General features: G+C 39.1%; 1 protein-coding gene across 1 annotated transcript in view; it reads right to left on the minus strand.

Annotated features, from left to right (window-relative positions):
- cbl (Cbl proto-oncogene, E3 ubiquitin protein ligase) overlaps positions 1-14,153 on the minus strand; it is a 41,314-nt gene that overhangs the window by 12,327 nt on the left and 14,834 nt on the right. The window contains exons 3-6 of the mRNA XM_040130401.1: positions 5,562-5,708; positions 4,392-4,548; positions 2,465-2,586; positions 169-306 (exon numbers count right to left, since the gene is read on the minus strand). Of these exons, the coding sequence (XP_039986335.1) occupies positions 169-306; positions 2,465-2,586; positions 4,392-4,548; positions 5,562-5,708 (564 nt within the window). The remainder of the gene's footprint in view (positions 1-168; positions 307-2,464; positions 2,587-4,391; positions 4,549-5,561; positions 5,709-14,153) is intronic.

The following is a 14,153-nucleotide window of genomic DNA, read 5'->3' on the forward strand; positions in this document are numbered from 1 at the left end:
AAAAAGTGTCCTGCATATGACAGGAAGTTTGACTTATATATCATTTATTAAGACTGCATCAAATGAAGACCAAGACCAAGCCACAAAATGGCAGATGATAGGGCCAGATGTAAACCCCCAAGAAAATGACAGATAGAAGTGTGCCAAACAAAATGCCAGGGAACTTACAATCCTTCCCTGAAGCCATCTATGAGGGCCTGGAAGAGGGGTTTATTGTGGGGAATGGTCTGGAGAATGTTTCCATCTGCTGTCACGTAGCCGATCGCCCACTGGCCCAGCCGTGTACAGCTCAGTCGGAAGATGTAACTGGGGAGAGAGACATGAGAAAGAAGACATGCTGAAGTTGTGTCAAATGGGGCGTATTTTGTTACTATGAAAAAAATGATCAAATATTAGGGAATGCTAATAGTTCCTGCAACCTGTGCACATGAAGAAACATGGTCCTCAAGTATGCACATAACTCTTTATGAAATAAAATAAGTCCAAATGAAAATATGTAGGCTTAACTATAAATGGAAATAGACCTTTTCCATGAAAAGTTCGAAAGATTAGATATCCGATCCAAAGATAAGCAAACACATTAAAGCAAATGAAATTAAGTGCATTCTACATACATGCTATTTACATAATAATACATTCGCCAAATAAAGCATAGGTTATATATTGTACATATATTACATGTACATTACACATATTAATGGGGTAGATGTATGAAAACAGGAATCAGCTACAGTTAAGGTATCATCATAGTTATCGCTGAACCTGACCGAAGAAGACTTAATATGGTTTGCATAAGAACAGATTTTTTTTTTTTTTTACTTTATTGCCATTGACATACATTAACAGGCAATTAACATTACAAAACAAAACCACCCTGAGATTGGGCTTCACTTATATATTATACTTCACAAGTATAGATGAAATAGCACCATACAGGAGTAGAACACACACACATCTAGCTATATATGCTGTATACCTAAAAAACGTATACATCGAAAAAGTTAAGTACGAGATTCCCTACTAAGGTAGACAATAATTGATATCCAGAGCAGAAACTTTTAAAAAAATCCTCTGTAGACTGGACTTTTAACAGGGTGACAGAATCAGTTGGAAGAAATGCATCCACAGGAATCAAAACTCACTGCTCATCAAATTAGAAGTTCTACAGACAATAGCCAAAATCAACTGAATGCATGCTGTGGCATGGTTGGGCGTTCCTTCATCAGTAGCTGCACTTGAAGAGGGGACCTAGCTGATGCACCTGTGCGTAGTCAGGTAAACTGGTTTGCAATATGTTAAAGTACAACGAACTACTTGTGCCCATGAGACAGACAGTGGAAACGTAGGAGTGGCTAAGAGAGGCCGCATGGGTCTGGCAAGACATGAGCTACTCACCACAGTATTGAAAATTTCCTGGCTACTTGTTTCTATGTACAAGTTGAATTTGTAGCAGGAAATGACCAAATTTAAAAAACTCAGTTCTAGGGGGTATTGACTATCCGTGCAAAGCAGCCCATATTTGTTATTACTCCAGCTGAGGTGTTCAGGGCAAGCTGGAGACCACTGGTAATTGATTTATGTAGGCCAGAAAAAACAAGAGCATCACATTAGTCACAGATGACCCAATGCATATATTAGGATTCGCTGACAAAAAAGGACTAAGATTTGTGATGCTGCACAAGCGTAAAAAAGGAGTCTTAGTAATGGCCTTGATGTTTAGTTTAGAAATGAAACGAGTGCTGTACCCATAATATAAACAGATCACTCCTGACAGTATACTGTAATTCATAGTGTCAAAATGCTGCTCTCAAATCGGCCAATAACTGCTTGGATTTCAACGTGGCCCTACACGGACCAGGCCTAAACAGTGACATCAGCTTTCAGTGTACAATCAGACCATTGATGCTAGGTACCAGTGCCACGCTGTCCTGGGACCTTCACAAACAAGCCCACACAGCAAGCATAAATGGTATGTGAAACCAAGACTGAACTTGGGCCGCCTGTCATTGTATTGATTAACCAAACGTTAACAAATTTGCATCTACGTTTGTGTTCGCATGCAGAGTGAAAGCACTCATCACTTATGTAACAGCAATAATTTTGACTATGTAGATTATTCAAACACACACACACACACACACACACACACACACACACACACACACACACACACACACACACACACACACAGACTAACACACACACACACAATCTCCCGAGCAGGGATGAAAATAGGTCCTGAGAGCTACAGTAAACCTACAACCATATGGTTGCCCATGGAAACACATGAACATGGTTACATGATGTGTCTCATCAAGTTCCAAAAACGGAAATAAAAGTGTGTTGCACAGACATATGCTACTAAAATTGTGGTCAGACAGGACGTTGATTTAGGTGATATTACAGGTTGCGTATCCATGTGCATACCTATGTTTACATATACTTGTGTCTCTGTATGTCTCACCTGCCAGGCTTGTGAATGAACTTCTGCAACCGTGCTTTGACCTCATCGTAGGTGAGGAAGGCCATGTACCCCGGATGAGTAACTGCCAAGCTGTTCCAGTTCCGCAGCAGGGACGACCAAGGCTATACAAACACACACACAGACACACACGCACGCGCACGCACGCGTACGCACAAGAGAGAGAGAAGAGAGTGACTCATTGGATGTGTGAGTGAATCAACACAGCCATAACAGTATGAGTAGAGTAATGGAGAAATATACTGCATCATGGATGAAACAACTGGTGAAACGGACACTAGCAGACTGCTTCCCATACTCTATATAAAGTAAGTAACACAACACAGACAATTTTACAGGTGTTTCTTTCTTTTAAGACTACATGACCCAAATAGAGTCAAGTCTCCCTAATAGTAAGGGTTGAAAATTGAGCAAAAAATATAAAATAATTCATACTACTCTATAGCACACTGACTGAGAGCAATAGTGAGTAGGAGGTTCGGCAGTTGCTCTCACCAGTCTTTCTGGTGTGTGAAAGCACCTTTTTTATAAGGCTAAAAGACAAAGAGGGACTGTCCTGTCCTCCTGTAGCTTCGCCATATTTGCCCAAACTAAAATCTGATGTTGGTTACGTATACTTTTGCACACTTTTTGAAGGGCTCTTAATGGAATAAAAAACACAGCATAATCAACCCCAGTCTGCTGCATGTCAAGGACAGAGCTTAAAATGGCCACAGGCTCACTTCCTCTTCTGAGTCTGAGGACATTTAGAGGAGGACTTTTTTCTGTATGAGGGAGTGTCATAGGAAATGTCTGTAATCTGTTTAGGCTTCATTAAGCCTGTCAGTGCCCTGTATAAAAGTAGCCAGGGATAATGTCACTGAGGGAATAAACAACATATACTAATGCACACGAGATATGATGCAGGAGGTTTTTGATAATGAAAATTAAACACCATGAGTTAGGTTTACATATGAGATGCTATAAAATGTCAATGGTTTTCATTTGGTACTGTGTTAATTACAACGCTGATACAAAATGCTTGCACTAAATACTATAAAACTCTGAAGATGATGCCTGATAAACCTGCCCTCTGCCCTCGCCTTCCTCTATCCTTTCTATTTTTTCTTTTTATCTGCCATCTGTTCTCCTGCTGCTGCGTTCTATGCTGATGAAAAAGAAAAAAAATAAACCAAATGGGCTATTTCCTGCTGTCTTGTGTATATGATTGCAAAATATAAATGGTTGGTTGCATTTATCCCTTTACCTCACCACAACTTCTAGTGCTGCTAGTGTGGTCTATCAATTACAAAGTTGAGTCAGGGTTTGGCAAAGTAAAACAGCTCATAAACTGACAATGTAAGTGCATGCTTGCTTAGACTCCTGTCTAGGGAATTATTCCACAAATTTTCATCCTTGCTGTTTATTATTCATCTAGCAGTAGGACAGTACAACCTTAGGGGAGCATATATAATGATGACTGTTCTTGAGAATTCTCTCAGTGTGACTCTAGCTGGAAAAAAGAAAACAGACCTATTAGGCCTTGTGAAGCAGGCACCCCTTAAAAAGGACAAAATAATTGTCAAACATCTTTATCTGTACTGGGTGAGCAGAGTGAAGGAATGTTTCAATTCTTCAGTCCCATCTGACAGTGTGAATATGTCAGCAGGCATCCTGCTAACAAGCTGATAGAGTTAGCCGAAAAAAGATGTGGCATATTAGTTTAAATTCATTATGTGCAGCTCAAATGAATTTTGTTTCCTTCACCAAGGGTAACAGGCTGCTATGAATTACTCTCTCTCTGTCTTCTCTGTCACTCTCTTCCTTTGCACATTTCTTCTCATTAATTCACAAGGAAATTATAACACAAGCAGAGAGGTACAGTGTGTGCAGGAGTGTGTGTGTGTGTGTGTGTGTGTGTGTCCACTACCTGAAATAGCCTGGTGAAGATGTCAAACTCAAAGACAGATATGTAGTCATTGCAGGTGAGGTCAATGGTGGACTTGAGGGCCATGGCCTCCAGTCCGGAGCTGATGGGATGAAACTCATGAAGAGACTGACGGAACACCTTCCAAGGCACGATGGTCCTGTAACACACAGGACACAAACAAAACAGATGATGACATCCCCTTACAAAAACTGAAATCAAACATCAAGACATCCTAAATAATGAGTGTTGAGGGTAGAATACTTGCATGCTGCCTTGTGGCGTTCCCTTGGAACATAAAGGTGCGGTGACAGTCTTGATTTTAACTTTAGGTTTCCTGGCCTGTTAATTGATTCTTGTGGGCATCCTGAGTAATTTAGTCTCTGCACAGTACCTGCATCTCATACACCAGCAAAACTTCTAAATACAGATATGAACTGCATTTGCCATCCAGAAGTTAATTTCTAATGGTTCATACGCGATAAAGATGAAATGCTACTTTGTGCACAGACTGTTGAGGGTCAGTCGTCATGAAAGATGACCTGATATGATCATTTAAAAAAAGAAAGGCCTAACTGATATATTTCTACGGACTCATGGCAACATCTACAAAATACAGAACTTAGCTGTCCTATATGGTGATAATAGTTTTTGGTCAGTTCCTGTTGTAGATGTAAGATACATAAACCACACAGTTATCTGATAAATAGGGGAAATTCATTTATTATGACGTGGTATTGGGAAAAACCAGTGATTAAAATGTCCTTGTAGTTCCACATGGCTTTTTTTTTGTATTGCATTCTGTTTCAATCCGACAACTAAGATATTTGTGATGGTATAGTACATGGGCTCCCACATTTACATATCAAAGACCCCCAAAAAAGACAGGTTTTAGTCAACAGACCTCTTCATTCAATAACCCAACATTTGCCTCAGGAGAATATATTTATTTTTCTGTAACTACTGTGAAAAAAGAGCAAGGAGACTAAAACTATTGCTCTGTGATGCCACTTACAAATTTTCTCACTGTATTAACGTCTAATTAAGCGGCGAATTCAACTCATCTTCTTGGGAACAATCTGTAAGGGACCCCACAGGGCTCCAGGATGCCATTGTGGAACTACTGGATAAATATAATATTCTATGTGCAAAGTAATACATAATTGGACTCACTTGTCCCCGAAGGCGCGCCTCCAGAACTCTGCAGCATCTGCCTTGGTGATGCGGAAGTTGTCACCCTGAAACAGACCATTGGGGAAGATGGCCTTCAGCTCAGCCAGCATGTGGCTGAAGATTAACGACAGCTTAGTGAGGTTCCGCCTGTCAAAGTCAAAAGTAGAGGAGAGTGTGTGAGATTTCATGTCTTTATCATTGTACTGTGGTTCCAGCATCATCAGACCATATAACAGCTTCAACAGCCAAATGCAGAGCAACATTGGTAATTCATTAGCATTGCATGTGTTGATTTCAATCAGATGACACAGAATATACTGTGTGTATTATTGACTGGGTATATCAATAGATTAGAATAGAATAGAATAGAATAACTTTATTGTCCTGCTGAGGCAGGAAAATTTTCTTTGGTCTCAGCGAGAAAAATCCTAATCCTGATATTTGAGAATGTTTAGCAGGAAAGTGTTAGACGTATTAATGATGTTCACTGAAACCTACATATATTTTGCTTGCTAGAGACTTCTGCACAAGGTTTGCATTTTCAGAAAAAAGAACAAAACCTAAAAAATACAGGGAAAAGTGACAATACAATATGTTCTGCTGGTTGGTTAGTTTACATGATCATAAGGGTATGAAGCAACTTTTTCTCTTAAAGTGAAATGGAAAAAGTATGTAAATATTTTCCGTATTCAAATATGCATCAAACATGTAACTCTCTCAGTGAACAATAAATAGTAATCTGTTTAGCATTATTGTTGGCTTAGCCATCTGTGGCAATGCAAAAAATGCAGAGATGCGATGTGGCAGACTGTCAGTGACATAAAAAATGAACTTCCTAAAAATTACCGCACGCAAATATGAATTATATGTTATGTTTAATTAGATTTTTAACCCTTATTTTTACATTTGCTTTCCAAAACATATCTAATCTAAAGATGAAAATAAGTGATGCTAAATGTGAAAAACATCAGAAAATAAAAAAAGATGACTCTAGTTAAACATGGGATCCTCTCTCCTTGTGTATGTTTTCTGATTACATCCATCTTCTCTCATCTGCTTGTTAGTTGGTTTCTTCATTTCCCTCAGGAGGGAATTGGTCTTTACACTAGTGCCATCTAACTTTCACAGTTGACGTTGTTCTCCGAGATATTACATTTTACTCACGTTCCACTGAAAGCTTTGGGAAGAAGTTCAGACTGTGTCAAGTTTATTTTACCCGTATCAACATGACAAAACAAGGCCAGGGTCATGCATGTAGGTCTTTTGCCACCATTGTTGGATAAAATAATTGGTGGTGGTTGTAGAAGTTATTGATCTTCTGGATAGTATTAGTTTAGCCTTGGTGTAGAGAATTACTGCACATTTTCAATGTGGAAGTGATTAGGTTTCCTACTTGTTAAAAAAAACTAACAAAAACAATGTGACAAGCTTATGCAAAGTAACACTAAATTTGTTTTTACTTATTTTTCCACAAGGCAAACTCAGTTACTCTGCACGTTAGTTCTGACACACACGTGAGTAGGCAACGTGAACTCGCTTAGTTTCACCTCTTTTAAAAAAAAAAAAAAAAAAAAGATTTGAAAGTAGATTGTACACTTCCATAAGAACAACAGGTTACAGTTTGTAAAATATGCTGTAAGACAGATGTTAGTTAACAGAGGAGGCTTGAGGGTTGAAATAAAGACATTTTACTCTATGCTGGGTTTTTGCTTGGTGTTTTCTCCCACTGTAAATTGTCCTTAGCTGCTTCCACAATACAGAAATAGTCACAGGTCCATGGAGACAACATAATAGTGCTCAATGACACACACATACAAAATCACAAAGTGATGAGAGTGAGAGTCAGACTTGTACATCCTAGTATACTGCTCTGGTGGTCGACAAGCACAGAGGAGAGGAAAGGGCTAAAAGAGTGGGAGAGTAAAAAAAATAATTAAAGGAAGATGAGGAGAGGAGTATAATTGAGGAAAACAAAAGTGAGAAGGGATGGTACAAAAAAAGAAGACTAGGAAATAAGAGAATGAAGAGGCACAATGTCACCATACCCCTGCACCCCATCACAGCATTAGATGTGCTGTGCTGAGAAAGCCATGATTTACGAGTTAGCACAGAGCGAGATTGTGCTTTGCTATTGGGCAGGGTGAATTGACATGCACGAGAGAGACAGCACTGAAAGCGTGGCTACACTGCAGCTGCCCCACACTACACTATGCACACTGTGAGTGTAGAGAAGGGGGAGTGGAAAGAGTGAATGAGGAAGGAGGACAGTGACTGAAGAAAGATGAATAAGATTAGTGTACGTTGAGACCCTGCCAAAATAGACCAGCGCTTGTTAGAATGATAGCTAACCTCAGAGGGAGCAGACAAGAATCTGAAAGAGAAAATGCAACGCTCACAAACTGCGATAAAGTGTTACATTTATACTCTCTCAGCAGTAGATGATCCTCAAACAGAGAACATGCTTGTAGCTTGATGTCTAATCTTTTACTGCGCTGCCCACTTAAAATCTACGGCAAAGACTTGAAGGCAGATGCAACAACTGTATGTCTTTGAAGTCAGGGCTAGCCTCATCAGTGATGCAGTGTGGAAAATGAGACCTTCGACTACTCTCTGCATTTCCCTTAAGAGCTCTTGCAGCCATAGTCGTGAACGCTTTCCAGTGTCACTTCAGGAAAAAGCAGGCATGTGTGACACTGTATTTCCGTGTGTTTTCTTCAGCAGCTATCATCTCAGCAGGAGGTCCTCCTCGGTTTCTTCTGCTTCCTGGCCCTACTGGCCTACTGAGCCTTAAAGCTGCAGCCTCATCTATTCTCCTGTCAACCTCTTTCTACTGCATGCTTTTATCTAAGTTAGACCCCCTCCTGCTCTACTTTCATTTACAACGTAATCATATGAAGACAGTTATCCTCTCCCTCAATATTATGTTTGGAATTAATCTCTCCTCAGTCAAAGCTTTAATTTCCACATCTAGGTTAGTTTAATGTCTTATGAATACACTTATCTACTCCCCTTATCTCTGAACTTGAAACATTCATGGAGGCTACTTAAGACTTCAAGCTTATAAAGTCCTCTCTTCAAACTCACTATTTGATTTCATTTCTAATTCACCAGCAAATGCTAATGAGATGTTTGAAGACTCTCACATGGAGCCACAGTTCCTATGGGAAAAATATGCACTGAAGTTCTGTGATCTGAAAAGGCCAATGCCTGGCTGGATTTTACAAGTACTCAAGGAGCAACTGATTCAGATCTGTCTACAAATTTTCCATGGGCAACCATCAGTATGCTGCAGCTCTGTGACGTGGGGCTACATATAACCAATGCCACCCAGTTCAGCCAATCCCACTGTGATCTAAAGCGGAGTTCAGAATGAACTAAAAATAAGGCAAACATACATTCTCTTAAAGCAGGGCAAACTGAGGTCAGCTTAAGTTCAAGTCTTTTTTTTTTTTTCTTTACTTCAAATGAAAAAAAAATTGTGCTTATCTCAAGTTGTATGGCTGAGTGAATGTAAAGATATGAGAGGGGGCAAATATTGGATGTGGTGCGTGAGAGCAACGGGTCTGCCCTGATTAAAAGAGCGAAACATAAATCTGTGACCTACTATTTTGCTAACTTACCACTACCACTAATAACATGGAGTGCTGGCTAATCAAAAAAATAAAAACAAAAAACACCTTTCTGTCCACCCTGCACTCAAAGTTCAAGCAAGAGGTGCAACACAAAATAAAACTACAATGAGGTCTGCAACTAACAATTATTTTCATTATTGATTGATCTGCCAGTGTAAAAAAACCAAAAAACCCCAAAACGGAAAACACTACCAAAACTGTTATCACATTTTGATTTATAATATATCTATTGATATTGCTAAACATTGGTGAATGAAATATGTGACATCGCCTTTTTCAAACTGAGCCCCACCTACTTAGAAATCAGCCAGAAAAGAAAGGAGGACAGGAAAAATACAGAAATCTCACATCAATTGATCAAAACTGTTCTAACTTTAAACAGGAAGTTGTGTTCATGTATGACCTTGTGACTCATAATAAGAAGCTGATTGAGAAAAAGGTTATCAGGGCTTTTAAAGAAAGAAAAAAATAAAATAAAAACCACAGTGATAAACCTGTGGAGTCAGACGAAGAAGAAGCTGTTTATTCAAAAGACAGACAGGCAAACTACCGTACCTTCAAAAGTACAGGAAGCTTCATATGAAGTGGCATACACAACTCCTCAGTCAAAAAATCCCCAAACACGTGACTGTGCATTTGCTTATCCAGTACGCATATACTGTTAAAAACAATGCCCGGGGGTCACAAACCTCGGGTCAAGATTTTTTGGGATAGACCACCAGTCTAGAATTTTCTACACATAATGTACACAGACACTGAGTTCACTCCACATACCCAGTGTGTGTTGTATCAGCAAATATACATATCGTGTGAATCAGAGGCAGAGACAATGAATGTGAAAGCGAACACCGGCCGGGCTGGCATCAGACTCACAGGATGGTACAGCTGTCTCGGGCACGAGATTTGTCCAGTGAATGAGACCTGGTTGTGTGTTTTTGTCTCTGTGACAGAGACAGCATTAGCAATGGCAGACTGAATATTATTTTGAAACTAAGTAAGATACAGGTTCAAATCTAATCTTATACATAGCAGAACAAGCTGTCATCTGTTTAACATATCTCCATCTCACTCTGTTCTTGTGCCATACAATACCAGCTTTGTACTCTGTGTGTGTGTGTGTGTGTGTGTGTGTCTGTGTGTGTGTCTGTGTGTGTCTGTGTGTAAGTGTAATAAGCAGCAGCCAGTGCTCCAATAGCCTACCCCTACAACTGTTACTGCTATTTAAGCTAACACTGCCAACACTGACAAGCGGGCTTCAGACATACAGAGAATGTTGAGGTGACATACTCTGGATTGCCATATGTCTATAATATCTTCTTTTTCCATCTCACACTATCATTCTTAGCCAAAATCAAAGAAAAAAGCCAAACCTTTTTTCTGAACACTAGGTTTTTGTCCACCATCCCCCTCATGCTATAGATTGACCTCTGACCTTGCAGCTGGCTGCTCCCTTCCTGTTTCCTGCTGGCTGTGATAAAGTAGTGCAGCTAGCCAGCCAGCACCGCACTGCGCTAATACACCGCAGCACAGCCAGCAAGGGTCAACCTTACAGAATGAGAGTCTGTCTGGATTGGCAGACCCACAAGTAGCTGTAATATCATCATGCAGCTGTATTATCTTTTCTGCTCAAGGCTAAAAGGAAAATGCAGATCGCGCATGAAATGAGCACTGCAACAAAGCTACCAAAAGTTGTTTACAACAGTTGATAAAATGAATTAAACTAGTTCAGGAATAAGTACCTTGAGGATGTTCATTACCCTTTTGGCCCTATGGATACCATTTTTATGTAATCTGAGGATTTTTAGGTAGTTGATGGATTAATTGCAATAAATTGCATAACAAGTTTGCTAAACTCGGTTTTAGCTCCTTTGACAAAAACATGGACACCAGCGTAACCATCTATCATAATTACACCACACAACACCCACTCTATCATCGTGATATCTTTAAAAACATATGGACATTTTTCATTACTTTTTTTTCAGTGGATCATTTTTAAATATTGCAGAAAGAAATGGCAAGAGACACAGTACGCTGATTAGATCAAAGGATGCATGTGAAAGAGCATTTACTAAAAAGGTAACAGCATGAGAATTCCAACATGTCAACACAGTAAGTGTCACTTTTTATTGTGACGTTCCAGTCATATGCAAAGCTCTCCTACTGTGCCCGCCATCACAGGCTCTGATCCCAGCTGCTCACGGTAGGCTACAGGACAGTTATCCGTACGACATACATAGAAATATGGCATATGATGGATGAACATTACAAAGATAAATTGCAAGATACAGTAATAGCATTTAAAAAAATAAATAAATAAAATAAAATAAAATAAAATAAAATATATATATAAAAACATTCCAATTTTTAACCTTAAATGCCAACCATTTAATGGTTTCAGCTTCTCAAGTGTAAGAATTTGCTTTAGGCCTTACATTATAATAAATTTAACGTCTTTTGCTTTTGCACTTTTGTGTGCACAAAAGAACACATCTGATGGCATGACTGTGGGCTCTAGGAATCTGTGCGGGCTACTTTTCACAGTTTTCTGACGTTTTATAGACCAAACAATTAACCAATTAATTGAGAAAATAACTGGCAGATTAAATAGATAAGGACATATATGCAAATGGTAAGGGAGAGCCTTCTTCTAGGTGCAATGGTTAATATTGTTTTGAACACTGAGTTTAAGCATGTAGCAAATGCTTACACATAAAAATACACAAATGAAAAAGAAATGTAGTTTTTTGTCTTGGAGTGGATTATGTGTTTGAAATTCTGGCTTACCATTTTGCTACAGTCATCACTTTATAAATTTAACTCTCCGGAACTGGCTTCATTCCAGATCTCCATCAGGAAACAGCCATGACAACACACACACACACACACACACACACACACACACACACACCACACACACACACACACCACACACACACCACACACACACACACACACACACACACACACACACACACACACACACACACACACACACACACACACACACACCTTAATCAATGATCCAAACACATTTTACTGCTTCCTTACCCAAACTCCTAAATATAAAAACCCTAAATTAATAATAGCCGTGCACCTGTGCAAAATCCATTCAAACTTCTCCAAATGTGCATTGTAATTTTCATTTCATCTCACTTTCAAAGCTCTTACCAATCTAAAGGTAAAGGAGAAATAAAAGATAGTAATAAACATCAAAAAGCAGCTCTGTTTTAGCTTAATCCTCTCAATACAGGTTGAATAGCCATATCTTAGTACATATCCGAGCTCATTTATCTCTGTGTGGATAAACAGCAAGTGGTTGTTGTACCCTGAGGAGCAGAGAAGCTAGTGGGGTGCGTCATGCTAATCACCATAATCTAATAGCGTGAGGACTACATGAGTTGGCTGCTTACTGATACCACTGCAACATAAATAACCATGATGCTCTGATATTTGTATGCATGTGTATACATATATCTGTACACAGAGCCTCAAGCTACAAGTAAAGGCAAATGTAATTGAAGCAGAGACACCCACAGCCTCTGAAGTAAGAACATCATTTTCCTTTCCCAGCCCTTGTAGCCCTTTAGCTGCTAGGCTAACCACTAAAAGCTTTCCTTACTTTGCTTCCAACTCCATCAAAACCAACTAGCTAACTGCTAAGACTCTCTTCTGTGGCAGTGCAGAGAGAGGAAACACTTTTTTTCCCCTTAATTCTTACTCGCCTTTGCACAGAGCGATGAGCCAAAAAGGCAGTGCAGTCAGTTTGATTCATATCTAAAAAGTGACTGCAGCAGGGAACTGCAGTAGTGTCAAACAACACTGTGGCAGTCTTCAATGTGAGAGCTACGCTACAATAACTCATCATGTAAATGAGACAATGTAGATAAAATTCAATTTAGGCACATGAATATGCATAACGTTTAGACCTCATTTAAGTCAACCTGAGCTATATTAGGAGATTTCAGGGTGATGTTTTGTAAAGTTCAGTACAGTTTGAGATTAAAAGGGCTTATTCTTACTCAAGTAAACATCAAATAAGTGACTAACAAAATTTAGCAAAACTGGTGGTTTCCCTCTTTCTCTTTCTCCTGTTAACACCTTCAACATTTCAGTTGGACTGTTTGATAGCAGGGGACATAGCCTGCGGGGAAACTAAAGAATTCTGGTTCAACCCAATCCTAGACCTACAGTGAAACACATGCAGAAGATCACTCTCTGGGTACAATCCTAAAACATGTTTCCTTCCAGTCAATCAACAATAAAAGGAGTTAGTGATGCGTATTTCCCATTACTATACTGTGAACTACCCATACATTAAACTGTACATGTCCAAATCTAGCAAAAAGTTAAATCTTTAATATAAAACAATTTTTTTTCTTTTTTAAAACATGCAGAAGTTGGAGCAGCTAAATAATTAAACTAAACTTAGCTGAACAGCTATTGATAAAACAGGAATGAATGATTTTCATGCAAACTTTCCTGTAATCAATTTGATCATCGTGCAGCATCGTAATGCACCGCTGCATTTCCTCATGGCTCCATCCAATACTACAAACACAGACCTTTCCTACTGTGTTTTAGCTGCAGTGATAAGATGGGTTTTCAGATAGTCAAAGTCGAGAGCCGTGTTCTCAAATACACACTTTTGTTTCAGATGGATGTCAGGTACATTTACATAAAATAGGAAGTGGCTGTCTTGGTGAACCAAAATAGGAAAGGGTACAAATTACATGTGTACTGTATCATACAATTACATGTTCTTCCTCTGTCCACAAATTCTCGACTACATCAATCACTTACAACAGAGACGCAGTTTTGTAATGACTGAATTAATGACATTTCTGTGATCTCTTTTATCCAGGTTTGATAACATTCACAAGATGTTACCTGTGTAACAAATAAAATGAACTTTAAAACTGAGAATGAACTTTAAAACTGAGAATTATGCTCAGAACAC

The sequence above is a fragment of the Xiphias gladius genome, chromosome 7 (genome assembly GCF_016859285.1).
Source record: "Xiphias gladius isolate SHS-SW01 ecotype Sanya breed wild chromosome 7, ASM1685928v1, whole genome shotgun sequence".
Lineage (NCBI taxonomy): Eukaryota > Metazoa > Chordata > Actinopteri > Istiophoriformes > Xiphiidae > Xiphias > Xiphias gladius.